This window comes from Lucilia sericata, unplaced genomic scaffold (assembly GCF_015586225.1).
Source record: "Lucilia sericata isolate MDLA Ls3-8-SP2 unplaced genomic scaffold, ASM1558622v1 Contig000105F_arrow, whole genome shotgun sequence".
Classification (NCBI taxonomy): Eukaryota; Metazoa; Arthropoda; class Insecta; order Diptera; family Calliphoridae; genus Lucilia; species Lucilia sericata.
Window position 1 is genome coordinate 556,317 of NW_023994137.1, and position 26,184 is coordinate 582,500.

A 26,184-nucleotide genomic window follows, 5' to 3' on the forward strand; every position below is an offset into this window, starting at 1 on the left:
AGTCCAACGGCAAAAAAAAATCAAGTCAACGGCGTGTCACTCAAAAATTGTTTGTGCCGGCTTAATAACACTGTTTAGCCGGTAAGAAGAAAAATTGTTTAATTTCAAAAACATTTAGTTTTATATTGTCAAATTTCTGTATTTAAACAAAATTACAGAAGAAATTTAAGAAATTATGGTTATTTGTAATTCTAATTAAAGAAAAAATATTTCCATGGCGTTAACTATTAAAATTAGTCGACGGCTAGTCTTAGTTTAATTGTAGTTATTCGGCTCAGTTCTCCGATGGTGCACTGTTGCCGTATTGATAAAAAATTATATGTCATCTCTTATTTAAATGGTACCAGAATGTTATTAGTATAAGGGAAATATAAGTTTGAATATTGGGAATTTTTGGAATGATAAATTTGGTATTTTTAACAATTTATTGATCATATAACTGATATGTAAATATTTTTAAACATTTACATTAATTTTTGACAAATACAAAAGTATGAACCATTCAACCTGTTGAAGATATAGCCCTACACAAACCAAAACCCTTCGCTACAAATGGCAACATTACTTTAATCGCTAAAATTTTTTTCATCTCCATTGATGCCTGAAAAAAAAAAAGGATACGGCAACCTACACGTATGTGTTTATCAATTCATTGCAGTTGTTGCTTAAAAAGAAGCAGCACAACGAAGTGAATTCTTTTTGAGTCTTGAGGAGAGTTTTTTACTCCGATTTTCACAAAAAAATTTCATATATTTTAAGGGAGCCTTTAATAGCAATTATACATATTATTCAATATTTTATGAACTCTTGAAAACATGTTTTATTATTGGCAAAGTTAACGGTTTAGGTTGGAAAAAGATAAAATTTGTTAAAGAAAAGGTGAATGTAAACATTGCACACTTAACAATTCCATTTGATTGTGTGTAGTTTGTGTGTGCGTGTAGCGAGCTGAGTGTGTGTATGATTGGGGTGTTCTTGTAGCAGCGAAGAGAAGTCTCAATTTTGTCTTTGGACAGATTGCATACAGCGTTTTGGGGAAATTTTTATTAAGCCGGGAACGTGGAACCCTGGTTAAATGCAGCCACAACAAATGGAATCTACACAAAAAATACAATATATTTCAAAATTATTCATAAGCACTGCCGTTGATGTTAAAGATGATTTGGAAGAGGTATGGTGGTTTTATTTTCTGTTTGACCTATAAAGATGACACGTTTAATTTTTATAAACTTTTCTACTTGCAGCGTTTTGAGCGTGCCTTTATCAGTTTGCAACAACAGATCAATGGTCTTAATGACAAGGATATGCACGACAAACTCTCCCAGCTAGTGTGTAAGGAAAAACAACATGAAGAAATTTCAATTGGTTTTCTTTACATCATGCTATCCGATCCAAATATGGCGCTAAAAAGCTATCGCGATCTAACACTGGTGGCGCGTGATGGTATGAATATGGTTGTAACAAATATGACCATGTTGGTTGCTGAAAAATATAATAAACTGACCGATGTGGCGCGACGTCAACTTATTTGGGTACTAAGGGAACTGGTCAAACATCAGGTCCTCAATGTGGAAAACATCATATGGAATTGTTTGCGTCAAGCTGGTGGCGGTGATGTTTCACCGAAAAATCTTTTCTTAGTTGAAAGTCTTTTGGATATATTCATAGAATATCGTCCATGGCTGGAATCACAATCGTTTCTTATACAAACAGTTGTGTATAGTTATGTACGTCTCATAGAGGATCATGCTAGTCCGGCACTAACACCGTTGCGGCATAAGGAAGTTAAATTTGTTATATCATTGATACGTGATCGTTTTTTGGATATTATACCTTTGGGACGTGATTTTGTGCGGTGAGTGTGGTTTAAGGCTTTTTAATTTTTTGTTTTGGTCAAAAATATTGGTTTCATTGTTATGACATTCTTTAAGTAATGTTATTAGTGACCTATTTTATGAAGAATTAAAGTATTTATGTCAATAATGCGTTTTTCAAACTTATGGAATTAGGTGAAAGAATGTAGGTACTGGAATGTAACTAAAACTGAACTAGAACTGAACTAAAACTAAACTAGAATTGAACTAGAACTGATATAGTACTGAACAAGAACTCATGTAAAACAGAACTTGAAATATTCTAAAACGGAACAATGCACCTTTTAAATATTCTCAATCTTTCGGAGAGCTAATAGTTAATTCTCTCTCATTAAACTAGTAGTGTAATCTTCAATATCATCTGATAATTTACAAAGTTAAACATTATAATCAAATCATTCCTTTTTTCATTTCACTTACAGTTTACTACAAAATGTTGCCCGCATACCAGAATTCGAACAATTGTGGCGCGATATCTTACATAATCCCAAAAGTCTTCATCCCACATTCAATGGTATTTGGCATCTGCTACAAATACGTACTAGTCGCCGATTCCTGCAGTGTCGTCTAACGCCCGAGGTTGAACGTAAACTTCACTTCCTCGCCTCTTCGGTAAAGTTTGGCAATCAGAAACGCTATCAAGATTGGTTTCAAGATAAATATTTCGCAACACCCGAATCACATTCGTTGCGTTCGGATTTGATACGTTTCATTATCAATGTCATACATCCGACAAATGATATGTTGTGTTCGGACATTATACCAAGATGGGCTATTATCGGCTGGTTGATATCATCATGTACAAATACCATAGCATCGGCTAATGCCAAGTTATCGTTGTTTTACGATTGGCTGTTCTTTGATCCAATGAAAGATAATATAATGAACATTGAACCGGGTATATTGGTGATGTATCATTCGATACGTAATCATCCCAGTGTTAGTAGTACATTATTGGATTTTTTGTGTCGTATAATGAAAAATTTCTGCTTAAAACATGAGGATAAAATACGTATGGGGGTATACAATTCGCTGAATAAGATTTTAGAGAAACAGGTGAGTAAATTATTAGTTGTTAAAAGCAACAAAGTAAAAATTAAGCAATTATTTTTACGTTTTTAAGGTCATTCCAAATATACAACCCTTATTTGAGTCACCGAAATTAGACCGAGAATTACGTTTGTTGATACGTGAAAATTTCCGAGAATTTGTTTCGCCAGTAGCTCCCAGCGGTAATGTGGGACCACCTATGTATCCAGCTTCCTCAGTTATACAAGCACCGGTTTTCAAAAAAGAAGCAGATCAACGTACAATGCACCAAGGAGCTCTAATGTTCACTGGTGGCCCACCCAATACACAACAGACCCAACAGCACGACCTGCAGCACTTGCAAAATCATTATCAACCTCATAACACAACAACGGTAGATTTACTAGAACATGGTAGTGGCATTATTGACAGTGGTGGAGGAGGAGTTGGTGGCGGCGGCGGTAGTGTTATAAGTCTCGTCGAAGAAGATAATAAACTTTCTATCATACCTCCCGAAAGTAATGATATGGAAACCGATGCTGCCTTTAGTGAAGACGAAGAAGACGTAAGTAAGGATATTAAAAAGGAAGAGAATACAGATGATGACGATGATGTTCCTCTAAAGGAATTGCTTAAACTACAAAAAACCACACCGGAAAAAGTTGAACTTCCCGCCTCAATAAGCGATACATTCGAAACATTCGTTACAAAGCGTAACTCATTTACCTGGGAGGCATTTCTTGAAGATTTCCGCTCATTACCCGCTTCAGCTTTAGATGATGCACAACTTCAGTATGTGATCTCGAATACGCATTTAATATTACGCGAAACTTTGCCACTGCAAAACATCTTTCCCGAAAGCAAAACAGACGAAAAGAATCTGGCTAAAAGCATAAGTTATCCCATATTTGGTCTATTTCGATTTCTCTACGAGAATGAAGACAAAAGTAAGAAACCATTTCAATCCTTACTCACCGAGATCTGTAAACGTATACCCGAAACCGGCTATCTGTTATTGTACTTTATGAAAGTTTATGTAAAATTGCAGACACGCAAAAATGCCCAACAGTCGGCACAATTTAAAACCAACATTTATCGTCTAATATGTGATGCTACGGACGAAAAAATTGACGATTGCTTAACGCGTGACTTGGATCTATTGGAAAAAGAAAATACGGCCATTTATTTGTGGCTATTGCCGGATATATATCGGGAATTCAAATCAATTGCTATCAACAATAGTGATTTGTTACGCATAACCCTAAGGTGTATTGATGCAAAGAATTTGCGTGATCTTATGTATTATGTGGCCCAAGGAAAATTGACATTGTTCAAACAAGAAGGTCTTATTGAATGTATACGTGATAGTTTAGTGTATGAAACCTATGAACAATTATGTCTATGGCAATTGGTACAGGCACACGATGTGCCTTTAAAATGTCTGCAAGTGAGTTGAAAATTAAAAGTAACTGAATTGTTTACTCAACAATATTTTTTATATTTTTAGGATATTCTTCCAGAACTAGAATCTGCCAATCATCCCGAAGCCTTGGGCTATTTATTACTTCTATTGAAAAATGAAGAACCCACTAATGAACTAATACGCCTGCTTTTGAGTAGAGAAACGAAATCACGTGGTGATCCTTTTGTTACCTCTGCATTAAGGTAACTTTTATCTTCTCAATTAAAATTCTTTAGAAATTATTTCAAACTGTTAATATTCTAGATTTTGGTGTCAACGTAGCGAAGAAAAATTATCGGAAATTATTGCATCGCTGTTAACCTCAAAATATCCAAGTTCATCACCAAATAAAAGAAAACGGCCGCTTAAAGGAAGTTCCGCTATGAATAGTACACCATCTGCAGATCAGGTAAATTTAAAATCAAACCTATTTGTACCTGTATATATATTTTTAAAAATCATTTTTGAAAAATAATACTTATCAAAAAAAATGTAATACTTTTTTAAAAAGCCGAACTAGAACTGAATTGGAACAGAACTGGAACTAGAACTGAACTAGAACTGAACTAGAACTGAACTAGAACTGAACTAGAACTGAACTAGAACTGAACTAGAACTAGAACTGAACTAGAACTGAACTAGAACTGAACTAGAACTGAACTAGAACTGAACTAGAACTGAACTAGAACTGAACTAGAACTGAACTAGAACTGAACTAGAACTGAACTAGAACTGAACTAGAACTGAACTAGAACTGAACTAGAACTGAACTAGAACTAGAACTGAACTAGAACTGAACTAGAACTGAACTAGAACTGAACTAGAACTGAACTAGAACTGAACTAGAACTGAACTAGAACTGAACTAGAACTGAACTAGAACTGAACTAGAACTGAACTAGAACTGAACTAGAACTGAACTAGAACTGAACTAGAACTGAACTAGAACTGAACTAGAACTGAACTAGAACTGAACTAGAACTGAACTAGAACTGAACTAGAACTGAACTAGAACTGAACTAGAACTGAACTAGACTGAACTAGAACTGAACTAGAACTAGAACTGAACTAGAACTGAACTAGAACTGAACTAGAACTGAACTAGAACTGAACTGGAACTGAACTAGAACTGAACTAGAACTGAACTAGAACTGAACTAGAACTGAACTAGAACTGAACTAGAACTGAACTAGAACCGAACTAGAACTGAACTAGAACTGAACTTGATATAAACTAGAACTTAAAAGAAAAACATTTTCAGAATTTTCTATGATTTTTTTTTTAAGTATTTTTTAAAGTTTTTTTTACAGAAAAGTTTTCTAGACTTTTGTATAGAAAAAGCTTAGAATGTTAAATTTTTTATTAAAATTTAGTTCGAACATAGATTTAAAATATCTTAACTAAAAAAGGTGTATTTTTTTGGTTTAATACATATTTCTTGTTTCCAGGTATTGAATCATTTAGAGCATTATAGAAGGAGTTGCCGTCATGGCACTGGAACTGGTCTATATGTACATGACACTATGCAAAGAGCACTGCAAACCGCCTATACACACAGTAACGAAAGCACAAAGGTATTTCAATAAATAATTTATGTTATATTTTATAAAACTTTATAATATTCTCTCTTACATCACAGAAACAATATAGTGATTTATTTGCTTTGGCGGCGGAAGATGAAACGACGGCTGTGGGTCGTCGTGGCGGTAGTAGCAGAGGACGCAAACAACCAACATCGAAAAAAGATTCAAGTAATTCAAATTCTAATAGTAAGAAAAATTCAGATCCAGTTAAAACAATATTCTCATCAGATGAGGATTCAAGTGAGGTGAGAAAATCGAAAAAAAGAAAAGTGAACAAATAAAACAAACACAAAACAAATCAAGCAATAATTATTATTGGTCAATTTTATAAAAAAAAACAAAAAACAAACAATTTTAATTTATAATTTATGTTAAATATATAAACAAAAATGTAATTATAAACAAATTGTATGTAAGCTTAAGATTTTCTTTTCCAATTAACATCTCATCTAGTATTATTTATATTTATAAAAACTATTTAATATTAGATTATACTTACTACCTACATATTTTACAAAGTATAAAAAACAACAAACAAATTGAACAATATAGAAAATAAGATTTATTTTTTTGCAAATAAATTTGTTAAAATCTTTTCAAATATTAATTTTATTTCATTTTTTTAGGAGGATTGGTCCCAAAAGAAAATCTCACAAGCTAAGAAACGGAAAAAAACTATTAATGATTCTGACTGACAGCAGTACCAAGCGTCGTCACCATATTATCTTGATGATACCGATGATAATGATGATGAACATTATGATAAAGATTTTTCTTAATCAAATTTTCAAAAAAAAAAAAAGTAACAAAAAAAATGATAAAATCCAAACAACCACACAAAAAATTAAAAAAAATATAAAGTTTATTTAATAAGAATAGTATGCCAATGTAGAGTTTTTGAATGTTGAAATATTCACGTTATATTTTTTTATTTTTAATAAAAATAAAAAATTTTCAAAATTTATTAAAAAAAATTACCCTCCCTAACAAAAAAAAAAAAGATATAAAACATATGTGTATAAAAGACTAAAAAATGTAAAACAACAAAAAATTTTAAAAATAAACAAAAAGTCATGTGTCTTTTAAACTGTTCGTTGTTTTGTCCGTTTTGTGTTTGTAATCAAAAAGTGGATTTACAATACAAGGTGGTTTTTATGATAGAATGATTTTTGTTGTTGTTTGCTGGGTATATCGTGTGTGGATAAGTGCTGTCACAAGGTGGTGTTATTTAAAACAGCTGATTGTTCTTATGACGATTTGTTAATATACCACCGAATTGAACTTTTATAGATTAGTTTTTAGAGTTCTCCATTTATAATATAATACTACGGTCAGAGGTACAAAAAATACATGCATAGAATTTGGTTTTTCAATTAAAAACAAAAAATAACGCCTTCAATTATGAAATAAACTTGTTTGTAAATAAAGTTTAAGAATCTCTGTAAAGAGTTTCATAAATTGTAACGGTTTTTTGTAAAACATTGTCATCACAGTTTGGTAACAACTGCAAACAGTCGTGATACAACTCTGTATTATTTTAGTACTAACTACTACAATTTTCTTTTTGACAAGTACTCATTTTGTAAAAAGTAACCATTCTCATTTGACAGCAGAGACTTGCGCCGATTCGGCTTAAGCCGACTAAGCCTAGCCGCCGAACAAAATGTCAAAGCCGCCGACGCCGAAAATCTTTCAGCTTAATACGGCTTGAAAATTTCGCCATATTTTGTACAATTTACAGAATACTTTCGGTAAATTTGTGGAATTTTACAATATAAAATTAATTTGTTTTCATTTAAGCAAGTTTTCTTTTATCTAATAATAAGCCGCTCATTGAAATTTGGCCAGTGTAGAACTTTGCTCAACGTTCGATGTATATGCTTCGCCTCAGATATTTTCGTGTTTTCGCGCCTAATTCAAGTCGCTGCTTTGACTTCAAACCAGCTTCGTTCACGTCAACGGAGCTACACCTTTTTACATTGCTGGTATGTCATACCGTAAAGGGCTAGGGTATCGAACATGTGTATTTCAAATGGGAAGTGCAGTTGATATCAATTCTGCCGACTGCGAAAAGAAATTCTGCTAGAATTTTTCGCGCCAAACTGTTTTCTGCATTTTTTATTTGCCAAAAAAAATCTGTTGTTGTGTGTGTGCGAAAATCTAAAATGACAGAAATGATATTCTTTAAATAAAAAAATAATTTTTTACTAAAAATTTAAATTAATAAGATTGTATGCTATACTACTATACCGATGATCATTGTACAAAGAAACAGCAAGTGTTGGGTTGAATTTAGTTAAATTGTTAATAATTATGATGAAATTTTTTTAAAGCAGGGTTTGTTTTCGTTTAATATCCAAAAGTGTTTATCGAAATCTATATTTGGCATATTTGTGAGATCTAGAAGATTAAAAAATGTAAGTAATTTATACCTTTGTAGAGAATGTCTTCACGGACCTAGAGGATATAACCTGGCTAGGTATGTATATGTTGTTTGGGCAAAATATTGGTACTAACCATTGTGGGCTTTATGTCGACTTTAGATCCCTTATAGTTGTCACACTATACCAAATAAGCATTCTTGCTGAAATTAAAGTTTAAAACAAGTTTAATTCCAGTCAAACATTCAAATTTCAAGTGTTGAAATTCACTTTCATTACACTTTAATTCAATAGCATTCTCCAGTGAAAACGAAACTTGAATTCAAGTCGAACATTAGAATGTTTTTACAGTATAATTCAATGCACGAAATCTATATATGTACGTTACTGACTGACTGATTCATCATCGCACAGCCTAAACGATTTTAGCTAAAGAGCTTAAATTTGGACAGGAGGTTGGTCTCCCACCAAATAGATCCACTAAGACGGGATTTTTGGAAATTCGAATGATTAGGGGGTTAAAAATGGTAAAAACAGGTAAATTCGGTAACCTCATATCTCCTAAACTATAAAAGATACAAAAACAGTTTAAAGTACTTTTTTCAAATTCGGCCGCTTTGGGGAATAAACGGGTAGAAACTGTAATTTGGTACTTCTTTTGCACCCCATGTATCTTTTAAACCAGAGAACATTCAAAAAATATTTTTGAATCCTTCATAACTTAACGAACAAATAAAAATATGAATTTAGTATTTTTTGGATATTCGGACGTTTAAGGGGTGAAAATTGTACCTATTTTTGGTACTTTTTTTATAAAACATTGTTTTTTGGTTTATTAACTTTTACATATGAATACATAATAACGGGCTCCCAATACGATGTTGCAACTGGTACTTTTTTGACTTAGAATTTAGAAACATGTAATTAAGCACTTGAGAATCTATAAAAGTCGACTTTTTGGTACTTTTTAGTTCTTCAAAAGGTACTTTTTGAGTTTTCTATTAAACTGAACATAGAAACATGAAATTATGCGCGTAGGGCCTGGAGTAAATGAGAATCTATAAAATGGCACTTTTTGATACTTTTTCGTTCTTTGACTGGTACTTTTTGAGCTTGCTACAAAATTTGAACCTCGAAACATGAAATTAAGCACTTAGAGCCTGGAGTAAATGAGAATCTATAAAATGGGAACTTTATCGTACTTCGACTGGTACTTTTTGAGTTTTCCATAAAATTAAACCTAGAAACATAAAAATAAATATGTAGAGCCCGGAGTAAATTATAATCTATAAAAAGCGACTTTTTAGTACTTTTTCGTTCTTCGACTGGTATTTTTGGATTTTTTATAATATTGAACCTAGAAAAATTAAATTAAGAATGTGCAGCCCGGATTAAGTGATAACATTTAAAAGGGGACTTTTTGGTACTTTTTCGTTTTTCGACTGGTACTTTTTGAATTTTTTATAATATTGAACCTAGAAACATGAAATTAGGAATGTACAGCCCGGATTAAGTGATAACATATAAAAGGGGACTTTTTGGAACTTTTTCGTTCTTCAACTGGTTCTATTTGAATTTTCTATTATAATGAACCTAAAAACATAAAACTAAGCAATCAGGGACTTGAGTGAATGAAAATTTAAACTGGAGTATTTCTGGTAATTATTCGTTCTTTAACTAATACTTTTTGAATTTTCTAAAATATTGAATATATAAACATAAAATTAAACACGCAGTATCCTAATTGAACGAAAATTTATCTCGCTTACGTCCATTTTGCAAAAATGGCTCGATATCAATCGAAATTTCTATAGGCCATAATTGACCCTGCCCCCTTCAATAATTGATTTTAACGTTTTTTACGTACTTAATAATACCATAATAAAACAATTTTTGTTGGAACGAAAATATGTAATGCAAATATGTATATGAAATCTTCTTAAGAAAATGACTTAAACGCACATAAATGGATTTCAAATGTCGATGTCGACGAAAAAAACATTTTTAGGAACCGAAAAATAAAGTTATGAGGATCGGTCCGCCAATATAACCCTCTTACAGAAAATCAGTTTATAGCTAATACATCATTCCAAAAGTTATCATTATGATAGAATTATAGTAGAATTAAAAAAAATACTTTAAATTATATATATTATTGATCCAAATCCACATTTAAGTCCCTAATCCGAAAAACACGGTGACGTTCTTATTAATCTAATGATCGGACCACTTCCGAAATTTGCTTTTTTACGACATATGATTTGCCGAATATAACTCTTACTTCTTACTTATTTTAATCATAAATTACCGCTAAAATAGGATTAGTCTGCCTTTAGAGTTGCGAGTTTTCATACATTCTAATAATGTTTTCAAACTGAAACTTTTGGAATATTTTTCAATCTCTTTGTGATCCCTTTAAATGATGTTGTTCTGGAAGAACTTTAACATCCATGTAAACATTTTGGGTAATAAATTGGGGGACTACCAATGAGGGGAGCGGAACCTCCCATATGAATTAAATACAAAAATTCGTTTATCTGGGAAACTAATATAACTAAATTCTTCAAATTTTGCACGAACAACTTTAATATTCATCTGAACATTTTGGAGAAAAAAGGGCGGACTTTCATCTGGGGGGCTTGGAGCTCCCATATGAATTAAATAGACAAATTCGTATATCTGAGAAACTATTAGAGCTAGAATCTTCAAATTTTACTGAAGAACATTTAGAGAATAACGGGCGATCTTTCAATGGGGGGCTTGGCACTTCCCATATGAATTAAATACAAAATTTTGTATATCTGGAAACTATTAGATTATTCAAATTTTTCATAGATTAAATTAAACGTGGAATCTCCCATATGTAACAAATTGTATATCTTGAAAGCCATTGTAGTTAGAATCTTCAAAATTGTTAAGTAGGTTTCTTATTTATATTGCTTTTAGGGTAGCACAGCACACTGGGTATAGCTAGTAAATAAACAAATAAAATATCTTTGTTTTTACGTTATTGATAATTTTCTTAATGCAAAATTTTTTAGAAACTGATTTTCTGCAAGATGTTTTATATGGAGAACTTGGAGAAAGGATTTGTTTTTAATTTTTAAGAATTTTTTATTCATCCCTGCATAATTTCTCATACAACTTTTGAGTTTGCTCTGTTTTGTTGTTATAAACAATATATTTGCTTCCAAAATCCTACTTTCTGATCTCTCGGATTCCGTTTTTATTTAAAATCGTTGAAAAATTAAAAACTAAACGTAGTTGAAAACTTAGCCGGCTTACAGTCGATTTTAAGCCGCCGCCGACATATTTAGTGTCAGTCGCCGCCGCCGTTAATATTTGTCGGCGCAGGGCTCTGTTTGACAGTTCTTACAAATTTATTTTTTTACTTCGTTGGACGTGGTAGTTCTTTTTTTGCTAGAATTTTTCTTCGCTAATTATGTGGGGTGATACTATTTTAATTGTTTTTATTTCGATTTGTACCGCTTTCTTGGGTGAAGGTATGTTTGTTTTCCTACATTTTAATTGATTTTAATAATTGTTTTATTCATGTTTCGATGGATAGGTCTGACATGGCTTTTGGTCTATCGCACAGAAAAATATCAAAAACTGAAGGGTGAAGTGGAAAAGCAAAGTAAAAAATGTAAGTAAGAATTTTTATTCTTATGCACTTGACCTAAATTTGGGAAATACATCAAGTTAATAACGTGATATACAAAAGCTGGTGTGACCCGCATACGAGGTGTAGTGTAATTTATTATCAAGAGACAATGTCAGTAGCAAATGCTTGTACTTGTCTATGGACTGTTAAGCTAGAACTAAACTAGAACTGAACTGAACTAAACTTGTACTAGAATCTAACTAGAACTAAAATAAAACTGAACAGGAACTTGTCTACGGATTGTTGAAAACACTATTAAACCATATATTTCAGCGGCCATTTAGGTCTAATGCGACTTTTATTTCTAAGTACGGGTGGAATTCATGCTTCGAAGTTCCCCATTACTGAGAACTTGGCTTACTTATATAATAGCAGTATTAAATCACAAAACTTTATTCATTCCAAAAATTTAGACAATATCCTAATCATTATTCTGAGGAAAAGAAAGAAATCGCTTTTTTCCTTCCAAGAAATGATAGTAAGAGATTTAAGAATTGTGTTCCAATTTCTACCCTTTTGGTAGAGTAAATTTAGAAAGTCCACCCTAATAATCATAAAATTTTTCACCTATGTTAGATATCCGAACAATCAATAACGCCATTTTGTAATAAAAAAAAAGCATTAATATTTTAGGCCGTTTATGGTCGGCCTATTAAAAAAAATCATTTATATCGTATTCCTATTTCATTATTTGCAAAATCTATTGAAAGGATAAATAAATCGTTTGTCCTTATACATTCAAGACCTCACAAAACAAACCAAAACTTCCACAAAGCAAATCATTAATATTTATTTCCAAATCAATTCAATAATAGTTTATCATAAAAATCATAATAAGTAAATCATTACGTTAAGTAGCTTTTGGCTCGGCATCTGTACTTGATGAGAAATCAAAATCACTTTCACTTGAAGCTACATTTCCCGACTTAGTAGTAGCTGCCTTCTCAACTACAGCACTTTCATCCGTTTCACTACTATCAACAAAATTAACACGTTTCTTTTTCTTTTGTGTATCATTATTCTTGTCCGTAGAAGATAAAATTGATGTTGGTTTGGTAACCTTATTAGTGGAAGGTTGCTGGGGATTATCCTCTGTTGTAATTTCCGGTTGTACAGCTATAGGTTCTGGTTCTGTTAAAGGTGGCTGTTGTTCAGCATTAACATCTGCAGTTATATTATTTGCGGAGTTCTCTTGTAAAGCGGTTTCATCGTAATTATTATATGCTGTATTTTCTGCACTAGCTGGAGCTGATGTTGTCGAATCTTCTGTATAAGTTTGATTATAGTCATAAACTTCTTGCTGTTGATATTGCTGATCATAGCCCTCAGTATTATATTGTTGATCTGTAGCATATTGTTCGACAGGTGCATTTGGATCGGGTTTGTATTCTCCTGTAGTTTCATCATAAATATAACCTGGATAGGAATATTGTGTGGGATCATAATTACTATAATCATATTGCTGCTGCTGTTGTTGACTATCATCGATTGCTGTATTATCCACATTTTCATAGTTGTTATAATCAGCTGCTGTAGTCTCTGTATCCCCAGGTTGTAGTTGGACGTTATTGTATTCATCGTAAGTTAGAGTTTGTTCATAATTTTTTGTATTTGAGTTTTGTTCATTCTCTGGGAATTCCACTGCTCCATTGTCATTATTCTCTACTGCCTTAACTTCATTTAAGTCTGTTTCTTCTAAAGGAATATTATTGGTTTCCAAATTTTCCTCTTGGGTTACTAGATTTTCCAATAACTTTGGATCTACATTAGAATTCTCAGGAACTGGTACTTCCTCAGTTTCTAAGGGTGATAATAATTCACCATAAATAGCATTTTCAATGTTCTCTATTGAGACTGGTGTAGTGGAAGAGTTTGATTCAGTAGTAGAAGTAGCTGAAGAGGTTTCTTTTGTAATAGTTGTCTGTACCATAGGTTGAGGTTGACTATTAACATAGTTTGTATTGTAGGAAGTTGGAAAGGGTTCAATTGTTGGTTCTAGTTGTACGGATGTTGTAGGTTTTTCTATTACTGCTTTAATGTTATTAATTTCATTAACAATTGGACTTTTAATTTCTTGTCTAACATCTTGTGTTATAGAATTAATATTATTAATATTTTGATTATTATTTTCTGGAGCTTTAAATGTATTATCATCTTTAGGATTTGTTGGTCTTAAAGTTGTTTCATTTATAGGTTGTGTTTGTTTATCCAAGAGCTGAAAATTTCCATTAACTTGTGGTATAACATTGGTATTTGTTAGATGGTTTGATTTTACGGCGATAGCTGCATTATTTGTTATTTCTCTTAAATTTTGAGGTATTTGTGGCCTCATACTAACATTTGGTATTTCCTCAAATGTAGAAGAGGTGGTAGTAGTCGACAAATTAGTAGGTTCTTTCAAATCTGCAAGCTGTTTATCATTGGGCAACAAATTAGTTACAGAAGAAAGAGATCTCGTAGAATTAACTATAGGACTAGCCACACTACTCACAGGGGTTTGCATTGTATTATAATTATTGTTCTGCATTGGAAGTTGTATATTATTACCATTGGGTTGTTCATATTTAACTGGATACTGGAAAGATTGTTGTGTTGATATAGAAGGTACTGTATTTAGATTTCTAAAATCCATATAATTATTTCTTTCGGTTACAACAAAGTTAGCCAGTGTTGGCATGTCCACAGTGCCCAAGTTTATATTATCTGGTTGGTTTCTTAAATTATATTGTTCCTTTTCACTATTAGGTAGTGGCGCAGCATAATTTTGATATGAATTGTTTACTAAAGGCGTTGCTGCAGCTGACTCTTTATTTGTGCTAAAATTGTAGTTTTCCATAACTACCGGTTGCATTGCAGGCATTACCGATTGTCCAGAAGTTGTGGCCATCATTGGTGTCACTGAGTTTTGTATGCATCTTCTTGTTTGTGAATGCACCAATTTGGCAAAGTACATTTCATATTGCAGCTATTGGAGAAAGTTTATATATAGAATATTTACTTTTTTTAATAAAAATTTTGAAAACTTACTTTCATCATCTTTAGTCTTTCACTTCTAGCATTCATTACCTCTGTTTGCTGTTCAATACGTTCCAACATTTGTACCAATTGTTTATTGCGTTCATTTCTTCGCTGTTGTTCTTCCAGAAATTGTTGATATTTTTGTCTTGCTTTAGATCGTACAGATTTATCGCTAATGGCAAGGAATAAAAGGTTTTGGTTTGTTATTAAAAGTTAAAAATATAAAGGAAATTTTTATATTAATTAAAAAATTCGGTGTTTTAATGAATTTTAAACGAAAAATTCACTTATTGAAAACATATTTTTGAAATAAAAGATGGCTTTCCGGTAAGCAATTGGATATTTGTATGAATAAACTGTATGATTCCAGTTTCAAATGTCAAATGATAAGATTCTATGAGTCTTTGTTGTTCAAAATTTCGTGTATGTCGATAGTCAGGCTGCACTCAGAGCATTGCATTCAAATAAATGTATTCAACCTTAATACAATAAGGTAGTGTGTTTGGCTACCAGGATATTGCAATGTACAGTGAAATGAGATAGTGGACGTACTTACAAGACAAAGTTCGAAATTTGACCTAAAAAGAAGGTACATGGTTTCAAAGCCACCCATCTGTCACTATTAAAGAATGATCTCTTTTAAAAATTCCGGGATATTATTAACCAGTAATAGAATAGTGTGGATTGTAAAATATCAAAGGTTTTATGACTAAGACTTGATGCAAAAGCAATCTAAATAGTTTAAAGATGCTGACAGGAGTTTTGCGGTATATTTTCTATTAGGGTCTTGAACAAAAATTACTAAGAAATAGATTCCACGTAGAGATGGGAAACATTGCTGCAATTTGTTCAGTTTTGTTAGGAGAATTAACCGTTCTTTGGGATGATATAGTGAGAATTATTATGTTTTCTGTCAAAATTCTTTCTTGATCTGAATCTGAAATTGGCCACAACGGTCTACGAGTGAAGATACGCAAACTGATCGACCATAGAATGCGAAATATGTATGTTACAAATTTTGGATATCTCTGGCTTTTAGAATTTTGCTCTTATCTCCATTATTTATGAACCAATTTTACTGATATTCAATAGTAATCTTTTCGTAAGCATATCTTATATAACTACATATTAACTATTTGGATCCCTAAGATATCGGGGGTCTTTAGAAAATTGTTTTTAACAAATATAGTGACAGACATCGTTGCTTTTAAGAAACATTTAAAGTGTTAGAATAACAAATAAAAACGAATCTGTTTGTAATCATTTAGGAAAAACGGTTTAACAATTTAACAAGAATAGAGAAATCTAACTACAATAACGATAGCTCTAACTTCAACTTACACGTGACCTTTAAAACTTTATTACGTAAATAATATAATCTAAAGCTTTATGAAAACTTAATTTCTTATTAGTTAAATTTTTTATTATTTCTAAATATTTACTTACTGTTCATCACGTTTTTGTAATATTTTATCTAATTTATGCTCCAATTGTTGGCGTGATATTTCACTAAATAGAATAAAGAAAGCAACCACAATATAATTTTTAAATAAAACACAATTACACACATTCCAAAAACTAACCTTCTTTGTAATTTTTCTTGTAACAATTCCACTTGTAATTTATAATTATCCAATTCAGATTGAGGAAACATTTTCAATTTTTAAAAACAAATTTCAAACTTTGATTAATTATTTAGTAATTTAAGCATCCATAAAAAGTTCTTTTAATAACAAACAAACTTTTTAAGCTAATTGAAAAATAAAATGTTTTTTTTTTTTCTTTTTTCCTTTAAAACTTTCACTTTTATAGCACTTTTCGTAGCCTGTACTTTATCCTTGAAGTTGAGTTAATTCAATGAAAAAAAGAACTCTTTAGAAAAATTCATTATGTTTTACTAATGCGACAAAACTTTTCTATTGGCTTTTCTCGTATTACCTATACAAGTAGTTTGTTGATTTTTATACATTATATAGATTTGGGTTGTCCTGGCAACTGGAAATTATGTATTTACTTATTAGTGACGTTGCTGGTGTTAAGGGAAATTATTCTAGAAAAGAGGTATATTTTACACAAAAATACACCCTACTTGAAAGCCACAATGAAAGGTTATAATTAAAAGAATTAGAAAATGTATTATTAAATGTTTTTCCAGTAGTATTTTACTACTACATAAATAGTTTATCGGAAAGTACTTCTGCTAGTTTGTTGTTGAATTAAATTTTTCTCTCTTGACCCTAAAAGTTTTCTATTGTAGCTTATTTGCAAGTCTTTATATATCTATTAATATGTATGTAACTCTATATATTTCGTCATTTTTATATTCTTAGTGCCAATTTTTTAACATTTCCTTTCAATATTTATTGTATAGTCTAAGTTTTTGTTTTTTCATATATGTTTTGTTTTTTCATATAAAACCTGTTTTCTTATATTTTCCAATTGGACTAGGTCACTGTGAAATGCGTTTATGTTCTGTAGATAATATGAAATTCAAAACGGCACATTTTTAAGGGTTGTATTTCATATGATCAGGAATGCGGTTAGTATAAATAGTCCTTTGTATGTTAAATATAAAAAGTAAAAGTCTTTTTTATTACATATATGGTTGAGTTCATTAGATGTACATATATTAATGAGTACTAATGGAGTTTATGTATGTTTTCTTGCTATTCAAAATGTTTATGTGTAAGTTATATATTTCCATGTTAGGTTTAGTTATAGAGTTCTCAAAATGTAGGAAAAATGTGTTATTAAAAATTATTAATATCGAAATATTGGTATAATATTCGGAAGTCTATCGATAGTCAAGCTGCACTAGGAGCATTGATACATGTACATATGTCGTACGAAGCATTTTTTTTTTATTTTTGAAGAATATAGAAATGCTATAAGTGATCCTATAGAACTGTTTAGCATAAGGCTGCGTTGAGTATGAAGACATTTCATTGTACTAAGCAAGGAGGTAGCGTACGATGTTGTTAGACCACCTATTGTCAATATTATAAGTTGATATCTGATAGATGTCGAGACATTATCAACCAGTTCTGGAATAGTACAATGTAATGCTAAGTATCTAAGATCTTATGGGCAAGACTTAATGCAAAGACAACCAAGATACTTAGGGCCCTAGGTTAGTAAGGTCTGTACATCATAAAAAGGTGCAAATCCACTCCATTGGTCCATTGTGATTCTCTTCAAAGAGTTAAGATTCAAAGACAGAGAAACAAAAACACTAAAAGAAAACAACAAAGAAAGAAGAATATAAGTATAGGGGAGAGGATAATGGGAACAGGTCTATTCATAAGGGATTACAACCCAGAAGTTTTAACAAGTCAATACTATAAAGAATAAAGAAATGAGAGAGAAAATCTATGCTCCCCTATAAAGCCCAATTGAAGAAGTAACTAATTCCTTTAACAAAAGCCTAAATTTCTCCCAGTTCGTCATGGAACCTATTCCCTAGCCATTTAAACTCGAGATTTTGTATCCTAAGACAGCGGCAAATTATATGCTTCATCGACGCTACTTTCTCCTCATCTTCACATAAACTGCTATAATTAGGTATATTACTGTCCCATTTGCTGACAAAGGCATCTCTATCAGAATCCTTAGACTGCATTCATCCAGTCCTATAAGTATTTTAGTAGCCCCCATATCAAGTGTTGGCCATAGGATCTTTGATATTTTGCAATCCAATATACTACTTTTGCAGGACTTGTTTATGATGTCACGGAATATCAACCTATACTCAGGGCCTTATTCATAATGAAAGTGATATATTTTCCCATATGGCAATTTCTTAGCAGCTCGTTTTTATTGTGCCCATTATTGGAAGGATTGCGATTTCATCTTGGCATGTTCATTCTTGACAATAGAAATACATATATTGAAACACTCAATATCTACTTACAAAATCACTGTAGCGTTTTACAGTCTGGAATCCCAGCCTTTAAAAAGCAATGTTAAACTGGATGCGGTACTATAGGTTAAACAACAGAAATATACGAATTTGTACTGACAGTAAACCAGCTGTTAAATCTTAAACTGGTGTCTATACGATATCCATACTGTTTAGTGAATGTCGAGCATCTCTTAACGAACTATTCGTTTCTGCACTAGATACCGGGTCATCCAGCATGAACTTTATGGGTTTGCTCAGACCACATGGTCAACAGCGACCTCCTGGAATCTCTATGATGAGCGAAGTTCGATAGTTTCGATGGGGCTTTCTAGGATGAGACTACGTATATATAAGAGCCATCCTGACAGTGGACTGTATTATGAGAGTGCTTGCTAGAAGACTAAATCGTCCATATAATGACTATTGCGGGAGCTGTTGAACTGTTGAACACTTTCTCTGTCTATGTCCTGTTTTAACGAACATTAGGACTGAGTTTTTGGGCAATCCAATACTGCATGAACTAGAAGCTTTCTCTAATATGTATACATATAAGATAGAGTCGTTTATTTGTGCCTCTGCACAGTGAGACATTTGGTACTTTTAGAACGACAAAAATAAAAAATTAAACGCTTTCCAATTGTCTTGCTTGTTATTATAGTTAACAGTAAACATTCCATATACTATAGAAAAATAACTAAAAATATTGCAGAGTTCCTTTAACCCGAAATATAGGTGCTCAAAGTTGCTACTTTAAAAATAAAATAATTTTCTTGTAATATTTCTGAAGCGGCATATTAATTTTGAATGCTTATATAAATATTTCAGATATTTATATAGTTTCTTCAGTGTATTATAATTTAGTACTTCAAGATTATTCTGCAATGATTTTTTAGACAAAAGCTCAATTTTAAAGGTTTTATTTTTAACTCGTAAGAAAAAATAATATTAATAATAAAAAGATATTAAAAAATTATATTTTTAATGAAATAGATCTAATGACTGCAGCCAATTGCAGTTATCTAATTATAACCCTTGCATAGGAAATTTTCTATAGAAACATATATCTGAAAATTGACTGCGATCTTTTGAGATCTTCAGAGATATTCAAAAAAATTAGAGTGTCCTATAGAAATTAATATGTTTTTTTTTTTTTTTTTTTTTTTTTTTTTTTTTTTAATTACCCAGCAAAAAAAGTGTAGAAAAAGATGTAGAATTTTCATCACAACCCAGCAAAAAAAGTGTGGAAAAAGATGTAGAATTTTCATCACAACTAGTAACCCGAAGTGCTTCAAATTCGGGTGTAAAACCTATGAATTTTACATTAGCGTGTCATTGGAGGGATGTTGTTCATTTTTGGCAACTTTGAACTACATCTAATCTTATTTTTAGAAGCAGTAAACATCCGATATTTAGATGTCAAAAATAAAACACATTCTCTTAATGACACGCTTATGTAAATTTCACTACTCTTTCACCAAATCTGATGTACTTCAAATATGTTATTTGTAATGACTTTTCCACATCTCTTTCCTCACTTTTAACTGGGGTTTCATTTGTAAGGAAATATTTGGTTTATAAAAGTGAAAAATATGTAATCGCATTTTAAGATGTGATTAAGATGTAGTTTGTAAAGTATGACATCAATTATTTTTTGCTGGGAACTAGTAACCCGAAGTGCTTCAAATTCGGGTGTAAAACCTATGAATTTTACATTAGCGTCCCAGCAAAAAAATTTGAAGTTGTTAAGGAAGAAGGGATATTTTCATGATTTCTTTAGTAAGTATCCCAGCAAAAAAAGACGTGCAAAAAAAGTAGTAAATGCATGGGTTGAACTGATAATGAACTGGTTCATATTTAGGGGAAACATGCATGATTTTAACATTAGCGTGTCATTGGCATGCATGTGTTCGTATTTGGAAAAATAGTTCGTCATTTAAATGAGTTCTTATAACCAATGAATATTCGATGATTCTCAAGCGAATTTTCATTAGTGCACTATATTTATTTAAAAATGCATTAATAATGGTATTTCGATTTAGTTATCAATATTTAAATTTTTTTTGCGTGATATTGATAAAAATAAAATAAGATAAAACATAACTGATTTTTATTGGATTTAAATTCATGCGGAGGAAAAATACCCATTGTGTTTTAAAATCCGTTAAGCAGTCTCGTTTTTTTCCTTCTCTTATTAATGTTAAAATGGACTTAATATTACTAGGTAGGTAGGTACCTACAAAAACAAAAATCTAATAAAAAATTAATGTCATTTTTAATATTTATTGTATGAAATGCACGTTTTCGTTAAATCTCCTAAGAGAATACCAAATTATAGTAAAATATTACAATTCCTATAGTGGAGTTACATGAGTGAATTTGGGTGCATTTTTCATGCCTTCACTGATGACAAATTTATTAGAATTTAGGCATGTATTTAAAACGCATTAAATAGAATACGTACAAAAGAAATCATGAAAATATCCCTTCTTCTTTAACAACTTCAAATTTTTTTTGCTGGGATTCTATTTAATGCATTTTAAATACATGCCTAAATTCTAATAAATTTGTCATCAGTGAAGGCATGAAAAATGCACCCAAATTCACTCATGTAACTCCACTATAGGAATTGTAATATTTTACTGTAATTTGGTATTCACTTAGGAGATTTAACGAAAACGTGCATTTCATAGAAAAAGATTAAAAATGACATTAATTTTTTATTAGATTTTTGTTAAAATTAGTAATAATAAGTCCATTAAAATTAGTAATATTAAGTCCATTAATAAGAGAAGGAAAAAACCAAGACTGCTTAACGGATTTTAAAACACAATGGGTATTTTTCCTCTGCATGAATTTAAATCCAATCAAAATCAGTTAGTTATGTTTTATCTTATTCTATTTTTATCAATATCACGCAAAAAAAATATTTAAATATTGATAATTAAATTGAAATACCATTAATGCATTTTTAAATAAATATAGTGCACCAATGAAAATTCGCTTGAGAATCATCGAATATTCATTGGTTATAAGAACTCATTTAAATGACGAACTATTTTTGCAAATACGAACCCATGCATGCCAATGACACGCTAATGTTAAAATCATGCATGTTTCCCCTAAATATGAACCAGTTCATTATCAGTTCAACCCATGTATTTCTACTTTTTTTTGCACGTCTTTTTTTGCTGGGGTGTCATTGGAGGGATGTTGTTCATTTTTGGCAACTTTGAACTACATCTGATCTTATTTTTAGAAGCAGTAAAAATCCGATATTTGGATGTCAAAAATAAAACACATTCTCTTAATGACACGCTTATGTAAATTTCACTACTCTTTCACCAAATCTTGATGTACTTCAAATATGTTATTTGTAATGACTTTTCCACATCTCTTTCCTCACTTTTAACTGGGGTTTCATTTGTAAGGAAATATTTGGTTTATAAAAGTGAAAAATATGTGATCGCATTTTAAGATGTGATTAAGATGTAGTTTGTAAAGTATGACATCAATTATTTTTTGCTGGGTAAGTGTAAACTCACGTTAGGGGTATACATAAATTTTGGCCTTGGCACCATGTATTAGCCCACAATTAGTGCTCTTAAAAAAAATTACTTAAGCCAATCAGGAGTCATAGCTTTATTTAAAAAGTAAAATTTTCTGTTTATTTCCAGATTTAAATTCATAGATTATAAATTTATTTTGTTCTTTGTAAAAACCGCGGAATTTATATTTTATTTTAAATTTTTATTAGAGTATATATTGTTTGTTAATGTTGCATTCAATTATTTGCAAATATTTGTACAATTTGATAAAAATTTCTAAGAGTGACAACCCCAATATTCATTAGGGTGGTTATATAAAGCATGTTTTTAAAAATTATAGAAGAGCATGCACTAAACTGTAATGCAGAGCATTTGAGACAAATCGGATAATACTAACCCGTTTAAAACAGTATCTAAACGGTGAAAATGTGTTTAAATAGGAAAATGGGTTTTATTAACTTTTTGCAGAGACTGTGCTACAAATATTTATATTTTGCATTTTTTTATAAATAAATAGCAACCTGTATAAAATTGTATTTTTTTTTTGAGATATATGCGACCAAAAATTTAATTTTTATTCAATGTATACTTGTAAAAAATGGGCGTGGCAGCAGTCTTATTGTGCTGATTATTATGTGGAGCGTTTGGCCAATTGTTTGCTAACTGTAACTAAAATTAGAACTCAATATCACTAAGATTTGATTAATGTCGTTCTAAAAGTGCCAAATGTCTCACTGTGCTCTGGTTGGTATGTCCATGTTAAAAATAGACTCCTATAGGTGGTTTCGGGCAGGATCTGTTACAGGGAAACACAACGGCAACATTAAGTGGAACAAGGTGAGTCGTTCAACAATCTAGCCTTATTGGGCCTTGTCCAATTAAGAATTTTTTTTTTAGTTTTTTATTAGTAAAATGTCCAAAATGGATAGGAAATAGTTTCTACCATGAACTGGGATGTATTGCTAGGAGAAACTTTACTTTTTTATTAATTATACTTTTCACTCTCATTAGCAGTGAATACCATTAATATCCTTAATGTTTTTCAGAATAATACAAAAAATATTAAAGTAATTTATGGAAATCAGATATAAGTGGTTGCTAATTTCCCCCAAATTATTTTAAACCATATGCAGCATATTTTCATTTCTTGATAAATTTATTTTATGATGATAAACAAAATTAACTTTATCTGATAAGCGAATTCGAATATCATTTAGCAAAAAGAAGTCTATGTACAAACAATTCTAAACAAATATTTGTTTAGCAATATTATATAATTGAATATTAATGAGCACGTTTATTCTATTAAAAATCATATAGTTTAACATATTTAAACATTAACTCCAGATAAATGAGAAAATCAGGTTTCATTAATAAAATTAACAAAAAAGTTAAAAGGAAAATTGCGAATAAATGACATATTTACCATAAAATGAGATTTTTTAATAATTGTTTTGTTAAACAGTTTTCCATTATGGTTTTCACTTTGTTTTTGCATGCCCTTTATTATAAAATAAACAATAATAAGCAAACAGTTTGTTATCAACAGTACGATTTCAAAATTGTTTAATTGTATGTATTAAGACTTAGACATGTAAAGATAAATAAATACTACTTGAAAATCTCACAAAAGATAAGATTATAATATAAATATAAATCAATTTTAATACAAATTATAATTAACCAAATAAACTTTCTATTTTTAGTGGAACGTAGAAAAGAAATTCATGGCGAATCTTTGGATAAATCGCAAAAAAAGAAAATCGAACGTGATGAGGAAAAGTTGAAGAACAATAACAGAGATTTATCTTTGGTGAAAATGAAATCTATGTTTGCAACAGGTTTTGCTTTTACAGCTCTATTGAGTATGTTCAATAGCATGTAAGTAGAATTAATATTTAAACTGTAATACCATATTTATTATAAACAATCTTTGTTAATTTTGCAGTTTTGATGGACGCGTTGTAGCACAATTACCCTTTACACCCATTTCCTGGATTCAAGGTTTAAGTCATCGTAATTTATCCGGTGATGATTTTACCGATTGTTCCTTTATCTTTTTGTACATTTTATGCACCATGTCCATTAGGCAAAATATACAAAAAATGTTAGGTTTTGCTCCCTCTCGTGCGGCTAGCAAACAGGGTGGCGGCTTATTTGGTCCACCAGGACAATTTAAATAATTCAACTAAATACAAATAACAATTGTAAATTTAATTTTAAATAAAAAAAATTATGTTTATTACTTGAACATTATTTATAATAAAAGAAGAACACACAAATTTTAAAATAATTTTAAATTATTTACAAAATATGTAATAACAATAGTAAAATATTTTCTTTCTAAAATATTTTATTAAATTATACTATAAATAGCCTTTAAGCTTAAATGACTTGTTTGTGAGAGCGTTTGTTAAACAATATTCGATTCAAACATGGGACGATCCACTATGATGCGATCAAAACCTAAACGTGACAAATCAATGGTGCGGAATTTACCATCAATAATCAATTCTGATATGGCTCTACCAACTGCCGGGGTTTGTTGTATACCATGACCACTAAAACCAGTGGCTATCAATAGATTGTTGTAGTAGGGATGGGCACCGATAATACCATTCTCATCGAATACATTGTATTCATAGAAACCAGCCCAACTGTTCACCACTTTAGCCGATTCAAAAGCCTTACAACGATTAGCCAAACTAGGCCAGATTTCATTTTCAAAGAAGGCATGATCTACATCTAAATTATCCACAGAAGGCTCTTGTTCTAAGGTAGGTGAACGGCCACACAAGTAATTGCCTCCCAAGCCATCACGACGGAAGTAAGTACCATCTGGATCCACTGTTAGGGGTGTAGCTAAACCGGGACAATTGCTACCCTGAGAATTTATTACATAAACATAACGTTTGCGTGGTTCCACCGGCAAAGGCACACTTAACATACCACGTCCTGTACCTATGCGTGCCTTACGTGCTATCTCGCCAGAATAGGCGCCTGCTGCCAATACACAAACGGCAAATTTTATGGTACGTGTCTCACCATTTGGCATTTTTACCACCAGTTTATCTAAGCCTTGATAATCTCCTGTATCGTTACCACGCACTATAACATCGGATTGTTCTTTAAATTCAAATCCCACAACTTCACCGTTAACAAAGTGGGCTCCATATTCTTGAGCTTTCTTTTTAAAGCCCATCAATAGGGCCCAAGGGTCGAACCAACCTTCACGTTCTAAGCCATGGCAACCTGAAAAGAAAATATAATATAATTTTAATTAGACATATTCGAAATTTCGAAGTTATTTATAAATTTCTTTAAATAATCACCAATTCATGAGGATTTATGTAAATAAAAATTTAGTTTAGGTCAATTTCAAAATTAACAAGTATGTGTTGTCAGAATATAAACATTTTAAGACATATTCGAAAATTCGAACTTTTGTTCGAAAATCATAAGGATTAATAAAAATGTAATTTTGGTTTAATTTGAGGCCAATTATTTAAATTTCTTCATTTCATTTTGAAAATAATTTTAAAATTTTAATAAATTCTTGAAAATTTTGTAAATAGTTTTAAAAGTACATTCCGATTAAAAAAACATTTTAAAGAATCGAAAAATCTATGTTTAAAAAATATAAAGTAATTCAAACAACAAGGTGTATGGTTCAAAAGTTCAACCCTAACAGATTTTTCAAAATAAAATTAAAGAAATTCATCTACAAG

The 26,184-nt window shown here is 31.0% G+C and overlaps 4 protein-coding genes across 4 annotated transcripts in view; 2 read left to right on the top strand and 2 right to left on the bottom strand.

The window, feature by feature from the left end:
- The first annotated feature begins 651 nt into the window (after positions 1 to 651).
- On the top strand, positions 652 to 7,025 carry LOC119600147 (integrator complex subunit 3 homolog). The gene is made up of 9 exons (XM_037950236.1): positions 652 to 1,171; positions 1,245 to 1,855; positions 2,297 to 2,930; positions 2,998 to 4,350; positions 4,411 to 4,568; positions 4,630 to 4,774; positions 5,813 to 5,938; positions 6,004 to 6,192; positions 6,574 to 7,025. Exons 1-9 carry the CDS (start codon positions 1,076 to 1,078, stop codon positions 6,640 to 6,642), a joined length of 3,381 nt encoding a protein of 1,126 aa, XP_037806164.1. The 5' UTR covers positions 652 to 1,075; the 3' UTR covers positions 6,643 to 7,025.
- Positions 7,026 to 11,683: 4,658 nt separating this feature from the next.
- On the top strand, positions 11,684 to 24,746 carry LOC119600153 (calcium load-activated calcium channel). The gene is made up of 4 exons (XM_037950241.1): positions 11,684 to 11,831; positions 11,897 to 11,974; positions 24,163 to 24,337; positions 24,405 to 24,746. The coding sequence occupies exons 1-4, from the start codon at positions 11,771 to 11,773 to the stop codon at positions 24,637 to 24,639; spliced, it is 549 nt and encodes a 182-aa protein (XP_037806169.1). The 5' UTR covers positions 11,684 to 11,770; the 3' UTR covers positions 24,640 to 24,746.
- Positions 12,823 to 16,730, bottom strand: LOC119600150 (putative uncharacterized protein DDB_G0282133). The gene is made up of 4 exons (XM_037950239.1): positions 16,594 to 16,730; positions 16,457 to 16,519; positions 15,020 to 15,182; positions 12,823 to 14,957 (listed from the first exon to the last, which is right to left on the bottom strand). The coding sequence occupies exons 1-4, from the start codon at positions 16,662 to 16,664 to the stop codon at positions 12,843 to 12,845; spliced, it is 2,412 nt and encodes an 803-aa protein (XP_037806167.1). The 5' UTR covers positions 16,665 to 16,730; the 3' UTR covers positions 12,823 to 12,842.
- The window catches only part of LOC119600151 (FAD-dependent oxidoreductase domain-containing protein 1), a 2,975-nt gene continuing 1,459 nt past the window's right edge, over positions 24,669 to 26,184 (bottom strand). Inside the window, exon 4 of the mRNA XM_037950240.1 lies at positions 24,669 to 25,708. Coding sequence (XP_037806168.1) covers positions 24,870 to 25,708 — 839 coding nt within the window. The 3' untranslated portion in view covers positions 24,669 to 24,869. The remainder of the gene's footprint in view (positions 25,709 to 26,184) is intronic.

Excerpts from the sequence above, each read along its gene's own strand:
- LOC119600150 (XM_037950239.1), bottom strand. The coding sequence starts at position 16,664 with ATGTTTCCTCAATCTGAATTGGATAATTATAAATTACAAGTGGAATTG. Across the intron at positions 15,183-16,456 it reads TTACAAAAACGTGATGAACA|CGATAAATCTGTACGATCTA; the intron begins GTAAGTAAATAT and ends CCTTGCCATTAG. Across the intron at positions 14,958-15,019 it reads AAAGACTAAAGATGATGAAA|CTGCAATATGAAATGTACTT; the intron begins GTAAGTTTTCAA and ends TTTCTCCAATAG.
- LOC119600147 (XM_037950236.1), top strand. The coding sequence starts at position 1,076 with ATGCAGCCACAACAAATGGAATCTACACAAAAAATACAATATATTTCA. Across the intron at positions 1,856-2,296 it reads TTGGGACGTGATTTTGTGCG|TTTACTACAAAATGTTGCCC; the intron begins GTGAGTGTGGTT and ends TTTCACTTACAG. Across the intron at positions 5,939-6,003 it reads ACAGTAACGAAAGCACAAAG|AAACAATATAGTGATTTATT; the intron begins GTATTTCAATAA and ends CTTACATCACAG.
- LOC119600153 (XM_037950241.1), top strand. The coding sequence starts at position 11,771 with ATGTGGGGTGATACTATTTTAATTGTTTTTATTTCGATTTGTACCGCT. Across the intron at positions 11,975-24,162 it reads GGAAAAGCAAAGTAAAAAAT|TGGAACGTAGAAAAGAAATT; the intron begins GTAAGTAAGAAT and ends TTCTATTTTTAG. Across the intron at positions 24,338-24,404 it reads TTGAGTATGTTCAATAGCAT|TTTTGATGGACGCGTTGTAG; the intron begins GTAAGTAGAATT and ends TTAATTTTGCAG.